At 52.7% G+C, this 17,214-nt stretch overlaps 1 protein-coding gene across 1 annotated transcript in view; it reads right to left on the bottom strand.

The window, feature by feature from the left end:
* The window catches only part of PER2 (period circadian regulator 2), a 35,524-nt gene that overhangs the window by 9,262 nt on the left and 9,048 nt on the right, over positions 1–17,214 (bottom strand). Inside the window, exons 5-18 of the mRNA XM_081095833.1 lie at positions 14,553–14,674; positions 13,193–13,394; positions 12,675–12,726; positions 11,632–11,774; positions 10,639–10,717; positions 8,325–8,431; positions 6,551–6,704; positions 6,222–6,330; positions 5,156–5,281; positions 4,413–4,497; positions 2,920–3,079; positions 2,704–2,828; positions 1,598–1,762; positions 460–714 (exon numbers count right to left, since the gene is read on the bottom strand). Of these exons, the coding sequence (XP_080951959.1) occupies positions 460–714; positions 1,598–1,762; positions 2,704–2,828; positions 2,920–3,079; positions 4,413–4,497; positions 5,156–5,281; positions 6,222–6,330; positions 6,551–6,704; positions 8,325–8,431; positions 10,639–10,717; positions 11,632–11,774; positions 12,675–12,726; positions 13,193–13,394; positions 14,553–14,674 (1,884 nt within the window). The remainder of the gene's footprint in view (positions 1–459; positions 715–1,597; positions 1,763–2,703; positions 2,829–2,919; positions 3,080–4,412; positions 4,498–5,155; positions 5,282–6,221; positions 6,331–6,550; positions 6,705–8,324; positions 8,432–10,638; positions 10,718–11,631; positions 11,775–12,674; positions 12,727–13,192; positions 13,395–14,552; positions 14,675–17,214) is intronic.

The following is a 17,214-nucleotide window of genomic DNA, read 5'->3' on the forward strand; positions in this document are numbered from 1 at the left end:
CCTGGCCAGGAGGGTACATCTTCTGGTATCAGCTTGGACTCCCTCCTTCCTCAGGAGCCGACACCAAGTACCCCATCAGCACTGTGCCCATTCTCTTTGGGGTGAGTTAGCTGTGGCCTAACTGGTTTTCTGAGAGCTCCACTGGGGTAGGCAGGTGGGGTGGAGTCCCCTGCACCTCACAGTCACCTAGGCAAGAAGTGTCTGATGAGGTGGCATTGCAACTGCCCCATCCTGCACTCCACCACTATTTAAAGCACCGTTCCCTGGGGAACACGAGATGACATCCTTGAGAGGGGTCCATGGAAACAGGTGGCATCACTAGTAAAGTCCCAACAGCAATCTCACAAACTCAGGCTTCCTAAGCTGGGGGTATTTCACACTTTGAGAGCTGCCCTGACTCAGTACTATTAGGATTAAAGGTTTTTTAAATCCACATACAATCCAGGTATCACCACCTACCTCTTTCACTCAACTGCCCCTTGGATCTTTCCTGTAAGTAGTAAGTGCAGTGAGACTGGAGGACACTAAGTTTCCTCGTTTCCTTGAACTTCAACAGGAAGCTCTGCTCCTCCTTCTGGGTGTGGGCGGCCAGCACTTCCTTGGTGAGGCCCAGCCTCCGGAAGGGCTCCTTCTCCTGGCTGTGGCTGCAGGGCATGGCGGGGCCCACGGGGCAGTCCAGGGACTCAGGTCCACTTGCAGGGTCTTCCGCCGTCTCTGTAAGAGAAGATGCAGACCACCCATCTGCAAGGGCCCCTGTGCTTTAAAACAACTAACAGACCCTGAGACCACTGCCATGTGAGATACTGCACGAAGCCCCCACACGGGGGTGCAGTCCGTGAATGTCCGTGTAGCCTTCTGAGAAGGTTCACAATAAAAGGCAAACAGCAATGGCAGAGACCCTGCTCCCCAGGGCTCCAGGGTCAGTCTGCTTAGGCTGAAGTTCGGGTACCTCGGGCCTTCAGCCTCTGACAGGGAAGATACGCTCTGGCTGCCATCAGCTTCAGAGCAACAGACTAAGGCTGCTGCGTGCCCCGCCCAGGTTCAGGACTATGGACATGACAGCTTGGATCATGTGGAACGGGGGTACAGACAGGACAGGGGCAGGTGGATGCAATGTCCATCCTGGAAGGGGGTCTGGACACTGACTCTGACATGTATTTTTTACTCATCGTCTCCCTCTTCTGGAGAACTCGGAGATGCCACCCTTGGCTGTACTGCTGTTCAGACCTGTACTGGCTCTTTCCTGCCCTCACACAGGGAAGCAGGGGCCCGGAAGGGAAGGATCCAACGCCTGAGGGTGCTCTCAGCCCAGTGAGGGGAGGTTGCTTTGGATCCCTGGCTCAGCACCACCACGTCTGAGCAGACAACTGCCACTAGGTGGCACCAGAGCACAGCGGGAATCAGAACAGGTGGGGCCACACCCTGGCCTGCACGGTCAGGTCTCTCTGGGTTTCCTGGACCCCCTTATCAGGCTGTGGTAGGGCTGCACTGCACTTGCATAATCTTAAAGAAAAATTTAAGATGGCAGTCAAAACTTCTCATTTTTATTGTTAAAATTAGCTTACTCTCAACATTATCCCAGAGCCAACAAGCGTACCTAGCTCAGGTTGTGGCTTCTTGTCACCCACGTGCACGATGGTGCTGCTGTAGCTGCACTGGCTGGTAAGAGACACCACGCTCCCCGCCTTGCCGGGCAATGTTAGCGAGGTCAAGCGCGCGCTGACGTCCGCATGTGTGTTTGCTCTAGAGGGCACCACTGCCTCTTTATAAGAGAAAATGGAAGGAGACACAAAAATGCAATGAGAACGAACCATTTGTGTAAGAAATGCCACTGTCTAGCAGATCCTATACCCAAGTGATTGCACACATCCTGGCATGTGACAGCTGATCTTCACGTGTTTATTCATGGGGGAAAAGTGGAGAAGAGAAATTCTGAAATGGAAACAATTCGACTCTTACATCCTGGGTCATCTGGGAGGGGCAGGCGGTTGGGCAGCTCAGGGGGCGCAGGTCAGGGGCCTCTGCTGGGAGCCCAGCCCCTCGAAGGTCTGTGGGCAGAGCACAGACTGTCCATCACAGCATGACTGTCCAATTGCATGTGCTTACATCACAACGGGATTCCTGATTTCCCATCCTAGTAATGACCACCAGGACGAGCACCACGTTCAAGTGGCCTGCCGTTTAACCTAACCCTGTGGTCGGCAAACTGCAGCTCGCGAGCCACATGCGACTCTTTGGCCCCTTGAGTGTGGCTCTTCCTAAGCCTTAGGAGTACCCTAATTAAGTTAATAACAATGTACCTACCTATATAGTTTAAATTTTAAAAATTTGGCTCTCAAAAGACATTTCAGTTGTTGTACTGTTGATATTTGGCTCTGTTGACTAATGCGCTTGCCGACCACTGATAACCTAAGTGGATATTCAGACATCATGGAAAAGGACCAGCCTGAGAATGATAACCTCAGGTGCCCCTGGGCCTCCGGCAGCCCCAGGGGTCCTGTTCTCAGAGTCCAGAGTCACCTTTACATCTCTCTTATAGGAAGGTGGCTGACGTTTATGTACCATAGTCATTTACAAAAGAGCTTACACCCCACACTGTGTCCCCAAAGCCACTCAGAACTCCCATGGGAGGAGCGAAGGGGGCTGCAGCCCTTCTAATGATGCCTGATCTCACCGGGGGATTTAACAGTCCAAACAGGATACCTGCAGGAGGTGGCCTGGGGCTGCCTGTGGCCTTTCGCTTGTCACTGGCCTTCTGCGTGGAAGCATTCAAGGGGAATTCACACTTTCTCTTCAGGGTGGTGGCCTCACTGCAGCTCTCCAAGTACCTGTGAGGAGGATCACAAACAGCTTCACATAATGGGGCCAGAGCCTGGGCAGCAGGAGACCATGGAGTAGGGAGGCGGGAGGTGCCTGTACCTGATGACACTGTCCAGGCAGCTGATCTGCTGGTAGGAGCCGGCCGGCTGGTTCCTGCAGGCCAGCTCCTCTGGAAAGGCGGAAGTGGGTGGGCTGGCACCGGAGCTGTCCTCTGCGGCCGGGACAGCTGTCGTCTGAGCAGGAGAACTACTTTGCATTTCTGAAAGAACGGCAAAATTGCTTTCAGTTAATACTTGTTTTCCCCAAAGAGTACACTCTGTATATTTCTACCTAAGGATAAAGCTGGGGACTCAGAACATGGCTCACAGACACAGAAACCCAGAGTCAGCCAGACACCTGGGCAGCCCTGCTGGGGCAGCGGCCACTGTGCCGTCTGAGGATGGAGTCTGGAGGATGCTGTTGACTGGGATATAACTCAGTGGCACTTGGGTCAGGGACTCAGCAGTGGGTGAGGCCAGCTCTTACTCGAACTCCTGAAACTCTGGGGCCAATAAATCCCAGGTGCTTTATGATCAATTAGTACTCCCTGCCTCCTGGAAGTCCCTTCTTTTCAAAGGTGACTCAGCAACCTCTGGGGCAGCCTGCCGTGGACACTTCTGTTCTTGTCACCACGTGCACTGCACGCTGTTCCCCTGGGGGCCTCCAGGGCAGAGCTGTGTCCTGCTCATTAGTGGGTCCCCAGCACCCAGCAATGTGCGCCTACCCCAGAGGCCAACAGACCTGGCCAGAGGTGAGCTCTGGCCCCAAGATTCCCTAGGAGGCTCCCTGGAAAGATGTGGCCCAAGCACAAAGGATGAGTGAGAGCCCACCAGGGCAGATGCCTGGGGAGCATGCATGTGCACACCTGAGCAGGAGCCCAAGCATGAGGGTGTAAAGTCGTGACATGGTAAGGCAGGGTCAGGCTGCAGTGGGGGTGGGCTGACAGGTCCCCATGCTGGTGGAGCCCCACTTGAGAAGGCTGCCCAGGAGCAAAGCCGGCATTTCCACTCAGCCAGGGTGGGATTTGAATGTTTGCAGGACAGCTGGGCAGCGCCCTTGGTGCGAGTGTATGCACACGTTCACTTGCGTACAAACATATGGCCCATGGCCACTCCGTGGAGCAAGGGCCTGCAGGGTGCCAGATGCCCGCACAGAAGCTTAGGGCTGTGCTTTTTGTTTTTGTTTTTTAAATATGTTTTTATTGATTTCAAAGAGAGGAAGGGAGAGAGAGAAACATTGATGAGAGAGTATCATCAATCAGCTGCCTCTTGCACACCCCCTACTGGGGATCGAGCCTGTAACCTTGGCATGTGCCCTCACTGGGAAGCGAACCAGTGACCTCTTGATGCATGGGACAATGCTCAACCAACTGAGCCACACTGGCTGGGCAGGGCTGTGTGTTGAAGGAGTGAAGGCCTTGCTGCCTGAGGGACAGGGCAGGGGATGTGCACACATTTAAAGGGTAAATTCCCTGCCACCCACAGTTCAGGTGAAAGATAGAAAAACCTGGCCGGAATACAGTTTTACTGAGGAAAGGGTGAATAATTTTTTACCTGTAGCAGATTTTCTCTTCTGTTCTCCAGATTCATCAGAATAATGACTTTTGGTTTTGACCTTGTTAGCATTTTTAGAATTTTCCTTGAATAAAGACAAAATAAGTACATTATTCTCTATCGGAGACTGCATAGTGCTTCAGCCCCACCTCAAAGAGGGAGAAGCCAGAGTAATCCCAGCGAGGAGGAGGAGGTGCTGAGTGGGAATCTGTGAGGCCAAGTTAGAGAAAACGGACCTGTGATTTGGAAGAATAATAAAAAGAAAGGGGGATGCACGTTCCATTTTCTTCCTTCTACCCTAAAGTTAAACCTTCCCTTTTGCTTGATTTGCCTTCTTTAAATAACTTTTCATCCAAAGCTTTAACTACAGTTTTAGCTGCTTCAACTATTTTCCCCCTTTATTTTCTTTTTAATCCTCATCTGAGGATATGTTTTTATTGATATTAGAGAGAGAAGGGAGAGAGAGATTTCACATTGATTGGTTACCTCCCGTATGCACCCTAACTGGGGATCGAACCCACAATCTGGGTATGTGCCCTAGGGATTGAACCCATAACCTTTTGGTGTATGGGACGAGGCTCTAACTGAGCCACCCGGCCAGGACTTGCTGCTTCAGCTCTTAGAGATGATAAAGTAAGTCCCCATGAACAGAACTTAGAGAGCAGCCAGGGTTGGTTGAATGTGCTTTGTGACTCCCGCATGCACCATAGACAGGTTCCCAGGGGCGGGGCAGAGGGACCTACTGCTCTCCTCCTGCGGGCGTCCTCCCGGCCATTGCTGTCACTGGAGGAGGTCTGGCTCATGAGGTGTTCGTGGGACCCATTGCTGCCCAGGCTCCCATAGCCGCTGGAACCACTGTGCGGGACGGGCTGGGGAGAGAGCAGACAGGAGGCTTAGGTACAGGGTTGGGGGAGGGGCACAGCTGGCCTGTGGGTTTGTCTTCCCGAAGCCCGATTCACAGCTCTCAGCCTCTGCCCACAGCACCAGGGTCCCTGGATCACAGGTCCTCTGCTCACATTGGGGGGCGGGGGGGGGGCTGATCTTGGTTCTAGCAAGGGTTTTAGAAACTAAACTCGATATATTACAGTTTTGCCCCAGTCTGCTGACCAGGAAGCGGAGGGCGGCTCAGCCATGGGGTTACTGTGCTCGCACTAGTTTTCCTTGAGTACTATGTCCCCAAGGATAGTGGTAGGTGTTCACAAGTCCCTCTACGTGCCAGCACAGCATCCTGAATTGGAGTGACGCCATCTACCTGTGGGAGGCGACATGTGGGGTCAGTACCCAGGACTTGGGAGCCGAGTTGGGAGGAAGGGTCTAGGTCAGGGGTGGGCAAACTTTTTTACTTGAGGGCCACAATGGGTTCTTAAACTGGACCGGAGGGCCGGAACAAAAGCATGGATGGAGTGTTTGTGTGAACTAATATAAATTCAAGGTAAACATCATTACATAAAAGGGTACGGTCTTTTTTTTTTAGTTTTATTCATTGCAAACGGGCGGATCCGGCCCGCGGGCCGTAGTTTGCCCACGGCTGGTCTAGGTGCATCCTTCAGCTATCAGCAAAAGGCTGCAGGTCAGAGACAGACCCCAAAGTGCAAGGCTGGGGCTGCCCCAACCTGGGCAAGCAGCAGGTGTGCCCAACTGTCGGGGCCTGGCACAGACTTTGCCCAAGCCGCCCACACAGTGGACGAGAGAGCAGGCACCAGCGTGCAGGGCAGAGTGAGACGCCGGAAGGATGGGACCTCAGGACTCAGAGCAGTCCTCAGGCTGCCTACAAGGTAGGGATTGTCCTGCGGGTGGGTGGGCACTCACCTGCAGCAGCAGCCGGTGGATCTGCTCCGTGAGCTCCTGGATGCTGGGGTGCAGGGCCGGCTGTTCCTCTGCGCATGGCTGAGCAAACACATCCTCGTTCAAAGGGCCCCTGCATGATATTCATGGTCTGACAGTCAGGCTGTGCTGCACACCCCTGCAAGGCCCCGTTTCCTCTCTGCAGCCCCCCAGGCTGCCACCTGCCTGCTCACCACCCTCTTCCTCCCCCTCACAGCTCTGCTTGAACTAGGCCCCTCCCACCTGGGGCAGGGCAGGGCAGGGGCAGGTCCCCACAGGACTGCCTAGCGGCCCAGGGCCCTGGGAGCACTCACACTCTGACTCTGTGCCGCCCGATGATGAAGGAGATCTTCCTGCTCCAGGGGTTGACGAAGCTGGACCAGCTGGTGTCCAGTGTGATGTACTCCCCATTCCGGGTGCGGAACCGAAGGGGAGAATAGTCGAAGGGCTGCCCGCCAGACTGCAGGACTAGGAGGGAAAGAGCGTTCGGGGGTGAGAAGCAGCCAGGTTCGCAGGAAGAGAAAAGACAAGCCCAGATGCCTCGAGTTCATGGCTATTTGAAAATGTAAGAGCTGCCAACAGCTGGTCTAAGCTGCAGCTCTCAGTCTCAGCTTTCTTTGTGTGTGTGTGTGTGTGTGTGTGTCTTCTTTTTACTTTATTTTTTTTGAATTATTATATTTTATTGATATTAAATATTTTTTAAAAAATCTTTATTGTTAAAAGTATTACATATGTTCCCCCTTGCCGGGAGCCGGTCCATCCTTGCTGTTTCAAGGCACCTGGCATATATGGCATACTGTTCTTAATATGTTTGCTCACCTTCTTGGCACTATGTGTTTTAACCAAAGTCACCTCTCTGAGAAAGGTTGTTTCCCCAGGTAGGGATTTTCCCCTGAAGTTAGGGAGGGAATAAAACCCCTTAACTAAGTGCCAGGCGGGTAATTAATCACTTTAACTACGAACAATCATGCTTAAGCTACATAATCTTTACTCCCTGGAATGGAGATAAAAAACGCCCTAACCTTTGGAATAGAGATTGATAGGATTGGAATCAACTGGTATAAATACAGATGTAACAAGACAACAGGAGACAGAACTTAGAAGACAGAACCTAGAAACAGAACCTAGAAACAGAACCTAGACACAGAACCTAGACACAGAACCTAGAGACAGAAGAACTTCGCTGGAGAGAACATGGCAAAATATCCTGGACAGAAATTGGCCTCAGAACCTAGAGACAGAACCTAGCGAGAGAACATGGCAAAAGATCCTGGACAGAACCTGGCTACAGAACTTGGCTGAAGAACCTAGACAGAACCTGGCTGAAGAACCTGGCTACAGAACCTGGTGACTGAACCTGGCTGGAGAACCTAGCAAGAGAACATGGACACAAAACCTGGCTGGAGAACCGAACCAGAACTTGGCTGGAGATCCAGACCAGAACTTGGCTGGAGATCCTGGCTAGGCTGCTGATCAACTGAGCGCTGTCTCCATGTCATTCCTTCTTCGCCGACTCCGTCCACACCTTTGGGGACCCCTGGACCTGCTGGGGTTGGACCCCAGCACCCTCTTTCCCCCTATTGACCCTTTCTAGCCGTCCCTCCCCCCTCAATCCTTCACCACCCTATTGTCTGTGTCCATGGGTTATGCATATATACATACAACTGTTCCACTTTCAATCACGACAAATGTTTGTTTTTGGCCACATCATGATGTTTCAGGATGCACATCTCTGTTAGCTTCCACTGGACGTCTCCACATGTCATTTGTATCTATGAGGCCTGGGCTTCGGGGCACACGTGTGACCACTACCCCAGCCTGGCCACTACCTCGCCCACCACAGCTGAACCTGTGCCCCCTCCTCCCACCTGCCGGGGATACCAACAGTAAGGACAAGATGTCACTCAGGCCACAGGCCACAAAGGACCCACGGACAGTGCCAGGACTCTGGCAGGAGGTGGGGCATCCATTACCCATACGATGCAGGCCAGTCTGACCTATCTTTGCTGGGTGCTGACCTCGGGAGACACCCAGGCACATACCAGCTTTTGTCAAAGCCTTTAGGATTCACCAGGAGAAGGGACCTACTCTTTTTGTGGATGGCAAGCATCAGGGGCCGGTCACTGGGGTGAAGCTTCAGCAGCACGGGGGTCTCGATCAGGTCCTGAGGTAGGTAGCCCAGGAGCGGGACCGCTCTGCAAGACAAGTGCACAGGCGTGTCACCCCTGCCGTTGTGCTTGGGGACACATTCCATAATGCAGCCTCCAAACAGGGGAGCAGACCATCTCTACAACCGTCCGTCCATTCACAAGGAAAGAAAACAACTACCAGCTCCCCTGATAGCCCCATTTACAGGATCAAAATTTAGGAATCAGGCTAACAGAGAAGCAGTCTTTCAATTAATTAGTGAAAGATTACAGCATCCCCATGGGTCTGTAATACAAAACAAGACCCTACAAGGTCCTACCCGTCATAAGCTGAGTGGTTTTAGCTTTGTGTCCATTTCCTGAAAGAATCAATCATGAAAATGTTTTTCTTCTTCTGTTAAGATATTTTTCTTTTTTGTGTTTCCTAAGTTTGGTCAGATATGGATATTTTTTATGTTAAATTTCTTTGGCCTGGATATTTTTAACAAGTTTTGAAAACTTTTTAACAAGCCTGCACCTGGAAACCCTGCCTGCATGTCTTCTCCAGCCCAAGAGGTTTTCCTGCTCCTGTTACTGTGGCCACTGTATCTACTCCTTATTTACTGTGGCTTCCCTGGGGGTCACCAGTACTGCCTGGAGACCTGCCCTCAGTGCCCACTGATCTTCTTGTAAAAGCTGTTTGTTTTCCAAGAAATCGTTAGTGTCCCTCTTCCCAGAGTCCTGTCCCCTCTGCTGTCCTGTGCCCTCTGCAGCCTGGCCGCTCTCCCCTCTTCTGAGCTGCACCCCAGCCTTCCTCTCCTCGGGCAGTGTTCTTGCATCCACACAGATGTTTTCCCAACTCTTCTGCTCATGTGGAAGGACAGTCTCCTTTGAGTCTGAGAGAGGCCCCCCTGTTCCCTGCGGGGGAGAACTCTCTTGGGCCTTGTGTTTTCCTTTGGCCGGATGTACAGAATGTTCTTGGCGTCCTCCCAGTTCCAGGCCTGGCCAGGAGGGAGGGGGAAGAGAAGGAGGAGGAAGAGGAAGAGGAGGGAAGAAGAAGAGGAGGGACAGGAGGAAGAGGGGGCAGGAAGTGGAAGAGGAAGGAAGAGGGGGAGGAGGAACGGGAGGCAGAGGGAGGAGGAAGAGAGGAGATGAGGGGAAGGAGGAGGAGGTGGCTTTGCTGAGGAAGGCTGTGCTGACTAGGTGTGCCTGCTCGCCAATCCTTCTGCATGTGAGTTAAGTAGATTCCTGGGGTGGGTTGCAGATAGAAGTTCTTAGATTTTTGGAGGAATAAAAATTATGCTGGGGTTGCCTCACAAATGCAGCTCCCAGCCCCAGCCTCTGAGATCCTGGTTGGGCAGGGCTGGTGGGGCCCAGGAACCTGTGCCTGGAAGCCTCCTCGCAGTCATTCTGACACAGGTGGTGGGCAGCATGCACCTGAGCAGCCCGGGGCTGGAGGCCGCTGATCCCAGGCCACCTGGGAGCAGACCTTTCCTAGGAGACCCCAAGCTCTGTGCCCAGGGGTGGGCAGTGGAGAGGACCTAACTCTTGACGGTGTCTGTGGAGGTGACACTGGCCCATTTCAGAAAGCACAGCAAGCTGGCTCTTCTCAGCCTACTTCCCGTGGGTCTTCTGAGCAAACTCCTCCCCGACTGCCAGCAGCCTGGAGCGTTTTCTGTGCAGAAGGAGCTGGGGAAGGCACACCAGGGCCCTGGCCCAATGCCGGCAAACCCTCAGATGTCAGTGCTCCCAGCAGCTGCAGCATCCTGGCTGGGACACCCCAAAGGGGCTCTGGACAGAGGGTGCAGGTGACACGCAGGCTGGAAGGTGCACTTGTGCTGGGACCCTGCCCACGGATGTGCACCTGTCCCTGGTGCACCATCCCCACTTGTACCAGTGCTTATCCGTGTCTAACCTTGAAACGAGTTTAAACAGTCTTAGAACAATTACCAGCTCCCCTGACAGCCCCATTTACAGTCTTTGTATGTCAGGAGGTTTTTAGTGTAATTCCACAATTACCTCATTGCTTAAACATCCTCAAATGCTTTTGTTGATTACCACACATAACATGCAGGCTTAGCTTTAGCTTAACAGCTTCAGTGTCAAAACCATGAACACTGATTGAGCTTTCCTTAGTTATGAAGTAATTACCAAGACAACGACAGATGTTAAATGTCTAGGGAGGGAACCTGCGGGCCTGGGGATGCAGTACTGGTTCTGAGACCAGGGTGAGCACGAGGCGTGCATGGGCAGCGGGGACAGCACACGGGGCTTACCTTTCGTCTACGTCCTGGAACAAACAATTGGGTGTATGTGTGGTCGTAAAAATTCTCTTTTCCGGAGGAATTCTAGGGGCTGAAAGAACAGGATTTTGCTCAGATGTCTGATTCTGAGGAATGCACACGTTTTGTAGTTACATGACAACGACTAGAAAACCACATGCTTCGTTCAGTGACAGGCTCTGACGGCAGCCCGAGAGCCCTCGCCAGCCCCTGGGCTCTGTGGGCCAGACCTAGTCAGGGAAGCCAGGACTTGCCATTTACAAGCCGCACGCTACACACAGGCTTCTCAGAAACTCCTGCTGACTATGTCACAGCTGGGTACGGGGGGTCGTTAGGAGGACATGATCAGGATGCTTGAAGAACCCAGACTTGGTAATTTGGGGGGGTGGCCTGAGGAGCTGGCAGGACCAGGAAAGGACACCTGCGAGATAAGCCTGCTGCAGAGACTAGATTTCTATAGGCAGAGATGGGGAGGGGGCGCTAGGAGCAAACACAGGGGGTCAGGGGGCCAACTGTCTGCAGGAGCCTGGTGTCAGGAGGACGGCAGACTCAGTGGGAGGTAAGAGTGGGGATGGCTTGGGGTTCTGAGGAAGAGCTGGTGTCCCTGCACTTCAGAGGGACCAGGGCCAAGGCCTGGGTGTACACAAGGATGGGAGGGACTTGGGCCCAGTCTGTCAGGGCTGTTCTCACTGCATGGATGGAAGGCAGTGGGTGGGGAAGGGGAAGGGCACCCACGGTCACAGTGATAGCCCGGACATGGGTGAGATGTTGGCACACAGATCCTTTAACTGTGTGGGGAGGTGGTGTGGCAGGGTCCCAGGAGGGCCAGGTGACAAAGGTGGGTGTGCTGAGTCTCGAGGGACATGGAGACCCTCTCCATGGCTGGGGAGGGCTGCGCTGGAGTCCACCGAACAGACATTACATCTGAGCCAGGGGAGTAACTGAGGGACCAGAGGAGCCCTTGGCTGGCCTGGGCCTGGCAGTCACCTTCGTAGCCGGAGTGCACCCTCTCTGCCAGCAGCACGCAGCACAGCTGGCTCTCAGCGCCCTGCTGCTCCGGCACCTTGACCAGGTAAGGCGTCATACGGAACGGGTGGTAGTGGATCTCGTCTTCATGGTTCTTCCCGAAGCTGAAGAGGAGGGTGCCATTAGAGGGTGGAGTTATGACAGAAGGAACTGTTCCTCCCCCACAGCTGGCTGTCATCTCAGCAATCCCTTCATTTGTTGTAAAGATGCCCTCCCATCCCACCCCAGCATACTGGTCGATGGATGGGCAGCCCTTGGCATGCTGTCTGTGCCTCATCTCCACCTGAGAAGCTGAGCCCACCACCCAGACCCTCAAATTTCCGATGACGTCACAGGGTAAGTCACAGTCATCAGCCCTGAGAGATCTATTGAGCTGTCTCTAGAACAGTTTCCGTTTTAATTAGGGAAAGGGATGCTGCTCCAACAGTGGGGTCCTGGTCCACTTTCTGAGGGCACCACTGTCTGGCCAGGGGTTGCTCCTGACACTGCAGCTGGAGGCTTATCTGGTCACCCCGTTTTAGGCTAAAAGCCCGTTGGGAAAGCTACGGGGCTCTCCCCAGGAAAATGCACTTAAAAATATACACTCAAACCGAAGGCTGCATGTACTTTTGGGGTCCCCAAGGACCCCAGGATACACGCCTCCCCAGGTAAGGCCCCTGGCCCGTTTCCAGGGGATGGACAGCAAGTCCCGGCTCCTCGGGCTGCCACCCTCAGTGAGCACTGGCTGAAATCACCCCACTATTGACCAGGCTGTCTTAACCCCTTGTGAACCTTTAAAATGCAGCTCTGGCCACGTGCTTTCTTTTCACTCACTTTTTTAGGAGTGTGCATGCTGCATGGCCCCTCGCTCCAAAGATGGGAGCACAGCCAGGCTCGTGGCCTTCCCGCCCGGAGAGGAGCAGGAACTGGAGGGAGACGTCTGGGCCTCCTGCACCTCCCACCAGGTGCTCAGGATGAACTGGTTGGGCCATTCCAAGTTTAGGAAGACCAGTCACTGGGCTTACCTGACACGGCAGAAGAAAGACTTCTCCTCCATGCATTCTTGAGTGGAAGAATCTGAAAGAAAAAGCCTACAGTCACCCACCCAATGACACGACGACGTATGGAGAGTGCTGTGTCCTCCTAAAGACAGTACCAGAATCAGAGCCAAGGTGTGGCACAAACCTGCCAGAGCTCAAAGCGAAGCCTCAGAGAGCTTTTATCCCAGATCTGACTAAAACGAAATCTATTCATGAGCACAGCACATTCCAGAGTTTACAGCCAGGGGTCTGATGCTCCCAGATGTGATTGGGCTCTCCCCCCTCCGCAGACTCACCTCAGACTCCAGCTTCTCAGAACTTCATTTCTAAAATGCCTAACATGTCCTAAAAGATGTTTTCTCCCTCTCTGAAATTCATGAAAAGACTATTTTTCTCTCTAAATTTATTCTGAACAACTTCTGATCTTTCCCCTGGGACAGAGGCCGCCACGGCTGTGCTGGTCTCCAGCAGAGGTGACATGGGCGGCACTCCCTTCCCCTCACCTGTCCCACTGCAGACACTCCACGGAGGAAGCTTGTAAGGCGTGGTGGAGCTGTGGAACACGCTAACGTCATGGGGCGCCAAGAACTCCACGAACTTGGCATCGTGAAAGGTGTCTTTCTTACAGTGGAAGATGGAGGCCACCTGGTTGGAGATGTACAGGGTTTTCCCGGTGACCAGGGACACAGCCGCAGCAAACATGTCCTGGGAAGGAAGAACATCTTCGGGTCAGAATGGGCAGAGGGGCTGGAAAAGGATGGGCACACGCTTGGGACAGGTGACAGGAAAGGGGCACGAGGGTCAGAGAAGGCCTCTGGGACCTTCAGTCCCGACCAGAATAACTCTATTTCCCCTTATATATACTGGCATCCAAACAGGATATTATTTGAAGAATCACATTGGGGATCCACTCCAAAAGGAACCCAGGGGTGCGGATTCCCACGGGTGTCATCCATTCAGTATTCTTGGGTACAGAGCCCCTGGCGTCTGAATTGAGAGGTGGAAGGGCCCTGCACACCTCTCCCTTTGTCACCAGGGCTGGGGTGTCCCTCTCCTGGGGTGCTGGGGACTGTTTGGGGGCTGCAGGGCTCTGGACCTCTTGAGCTAAGGACTGGTTGGGGGGTGGGGAGTACTGGAGGAAGGTGAGAAGGAGTGGGAGCCCAGTTCTCCAGACAGCTTTGAGAAATGCTGCTCTCTGAGAAATGGGGGCTCAGGGCACGGCCAACCTGTTCCCCGTCCCGACCTCCAAGGGCCCCACCTTTATCAGCCACTTTAAAATGCATCAGGTTTGGCCCTAGCCGGTTTGGCTCAGTGGGTAGAGTGCCAGCCTGTGGACTGAAGGGTCCCAGGTTCGGTCCCGGTCAAGGACATGTACCTCAGTGCAGGCGTGTTCCCTGGCCCTGGTGCAGGAGGCGACCAATTGATGTGTCTCTCTCACATCGATTTTTCTGTCTCTTCCCCTCCCTTCCACTCTCTCTAAAATATCAATGGAAAAATATCCTCAAGTGAAGATTTAAAAAAATAATAATAAAATAAAATGCATGAGGTTTGGAGTCTTATGAAGCTGAGTTTAATCCCAGGGCACCCCCCGATGAAGCCCTGAACAGTGAACCAATTGCCCCTGGCGTGTCCTCCCCCTGAAGTGCACTGTGCTTGGTCACGGTGTGTGAGGTGCCGGGTGGAGTGGCCAGGAGAGCACAGGGTCTGGGAGACATCTGGAGCAGGACTTCTGAACCACTGACTCTACATTCTTTTTCTAAGGTCTGAACTCACTTCCTGAAACTCCAAACTCTGCTGCCATCAAGCCACCGGCCAGGCGGTCACCAGCTCACCGAAGGAGGACTCCCCGCAGGAGACACTCACCGTGCTCTTCATAATGGCCTCGGAGGTGGCGCTCCGGATCTCCTCTATGGTGTAGGAGGGCACGTCCGGCCCGCAGCTGTGCTTCTCGCTGGACATGAGCAGCTGGTAATACTCCTCGTTGGCTGCGGGAGAGACCAAGAGGCAGCTCCTAACTCACTTTTCTCATGAAAAGTGGGCTAGGAGACCATCTCCTGGACACTGAGAGAACGGATCACAGAAAGACAAAGGCAAAACAGAAATTTGGGGGTTTCCCCTGAAAATCAGAAGGCCGATGGTTTCAGAACTTTGTAAACAATAAATACACATTATCTTAAATAACAAGGCCACAGAGTTCCACCTAATGCTCACTTTCCATGATGCAATGTCATCATGTCCATGCAGGATGGCTGTGGTACCCCTGCTCTGCCTCCCGTGGTGGTCTCAACTGACACCCCATCCAAACAGAATCGACTGCTAAGGTCACTGGGCACAAGAAACAACATGTGAAACAAACTGCTCAGAACAGACCCTGAAGACAAGGGCCACTCATCCTGGAACATCTGGCATGGCTTTGGGGTGACCCAGCCATGGCCAAGAGGCTGAAGAGGGCCCCTTAAAAGGCCACACAAACCAGCACATAGCCACTTTCCATGTCTGGCACAAACTCTCCCAGCCAGACTACATGAAACAAGCCCTTCCCATGGAATTCATCCAAACATTAGAAATGTGAACACTATTTGAAACGTGGCTTGGTATCCTCATTGGTGACAGGCTTTGCTTTGACTGCAGGCTGTACCTTGAGATAGTAGCTGATGGTAACAGAATAAAGCCCTGTTTCATCTTTCTATCAGCCTTGGAGGTTTTTTCTACTCTTAAGCACGTTTCTGATGTGTGGTGTCCACTGGGACTCAGTGCATGTATGAAATATGTAAGTGAAGGTCAAGTGGGGGGAGGGTTCACACATCTACCCCAAGGAGATACAGTGGGTGGGGCCTTGACTTACGAGTGTCCCGACTAACGAGTTTTTTGAGATACGAGCCGTCTCTCGGCCGATTTTTTGCTTTGAGTTGTGAGCTAAAATTCGGGTTACAAGCCAGCTTCAGATACCCCACCGCTAGTTGGCGCAGCGAACGTCACAGTGAACGCCACATCAGCCCAGCATCACGTGTCTCGCTCGTTCACAATTGATTTGACATACGAGTAATTTGAGTTACGAGCTCCATCACGGAACAAATTAAACTAGTAAGTCAAGGCCCCACTGTACTGACTTTCCTTCTGACTCAGCTTCTCGTCAGTGGACCAAACAGCTAAGAAATCCCTCCACGTGCAGGGGCTGGGGGTTTCACTGTAATGACAGGGGTCCATGGAGTGTCCCCTGTTGCAAGGTTAGGACTGCACACATGCATACCTGCCCATGACTTCTACTGTTTCTCTGAGGCACTGAGGACATGTAAGAATTCTCAAAGTTCTCATCCCGCTTCCCAGCAGCAGACTGAGAGGCCAGGCTGCGAGGACCTCTCAACCAACTTTATAGCTAAACCATCCTGAGGTGACCCTGAGCACAGGGTCCTGGCCTGGAGGCAGAGGCACCGAGGTGACCTGAGACCCAGGACATGGGATGTCTGCCCAGTGGAAGGTCTGGTGGCAGGAGCAAGTGAAGGCAGATACTTAAGGGCTTGGAGTTGATTGAAATGGAAAGTGTCTGAGCCCAAGGAGCTAACATTTTGGGTTTGCAGTGTTTGCTCATAGGTTCCTGCATCTGTGAAGGTTCCTGCAATGTGTCCTTAGACAAAAGCCTTTCTCTAATCCACCAACTAGCGCCAAAAGCTGTCACATGCTGCCATCTAATGATAAAATCCAAACATGCCCACAGGTGGATGGAGGCTGGATTTCGGAGGTCCTGTCACCATGCACCTGTGATGGAAGGAGGCACTCTGCCCTGCCTGCCTTCCTGATCTGAAGCCCACCACCATTGAAACTCACACATTTTTAGATAAACAAGAAATAAAGGTGTGGCTTAGTGGTTGAGTTTCAACCCACGAACCAAGAGGCGGTTCGATTCCCGGTCAGGGCACATGCCTGGGTTGTGGGCTCAATTCCCAGTAGAGGGTGTGCAGAAGGCAGCCAACTGATGATGTTTCTCTCTCATCAATGTTTCTATATCTCTATACCTCTCCCTTCCTCTCTCTAAAAATAAACAAAAACATATTTAAAACAAAAAGAAATAAAGAGCCCGGGGTCTTGAATAAAAAAGCTCTAAGATATTATCTTTCAAGGATGAGCTCTGTTAAACCCACCCACCCCTGGGGTCCCTTCATGTTTTCTTTTAAAGGAGGGGCAAGTCCTCAGCTAAACACTATGGGATGTTTCACTTCAGTTCCACTCTGAGCTGCCCACATCACCGGGCCGTTGGTGGTCACCCACTCCAGCCAGAGCTTGGAAGATGCTGCACTCTCCTCACCATGACCTGACCTAGCCCACAGCACAGAAGCTTTATGTTGTACATAGGTTTCTGTTATCAGCTGGCTTTCTATCCGCTTTATTTTTTCCTCTAAAAGTCAAGTGCAATAGACAGCTTCCAGTGAAGTGAGGTTTTCAATTGTGGCAGCTCCACAAGACTCCGAAGTTTCTTTCTTCAGTGTCAGGATTGAGTTTTGAAAGCCAACACAGTCCAAGCTGTAAT

The sequence above is a fragment of the Myotis nattereri genome (assembly GCF_964212035.1).
Source record: "Myotis nattereri genome assembly, chromosome: 7".
Classification (NCBI taxonomy): Eukaryota; Metazoa; Chordata; class Mammalia; order Chiroptera; family Vespertilionidae; genus Myotis; species Myotis nattereri.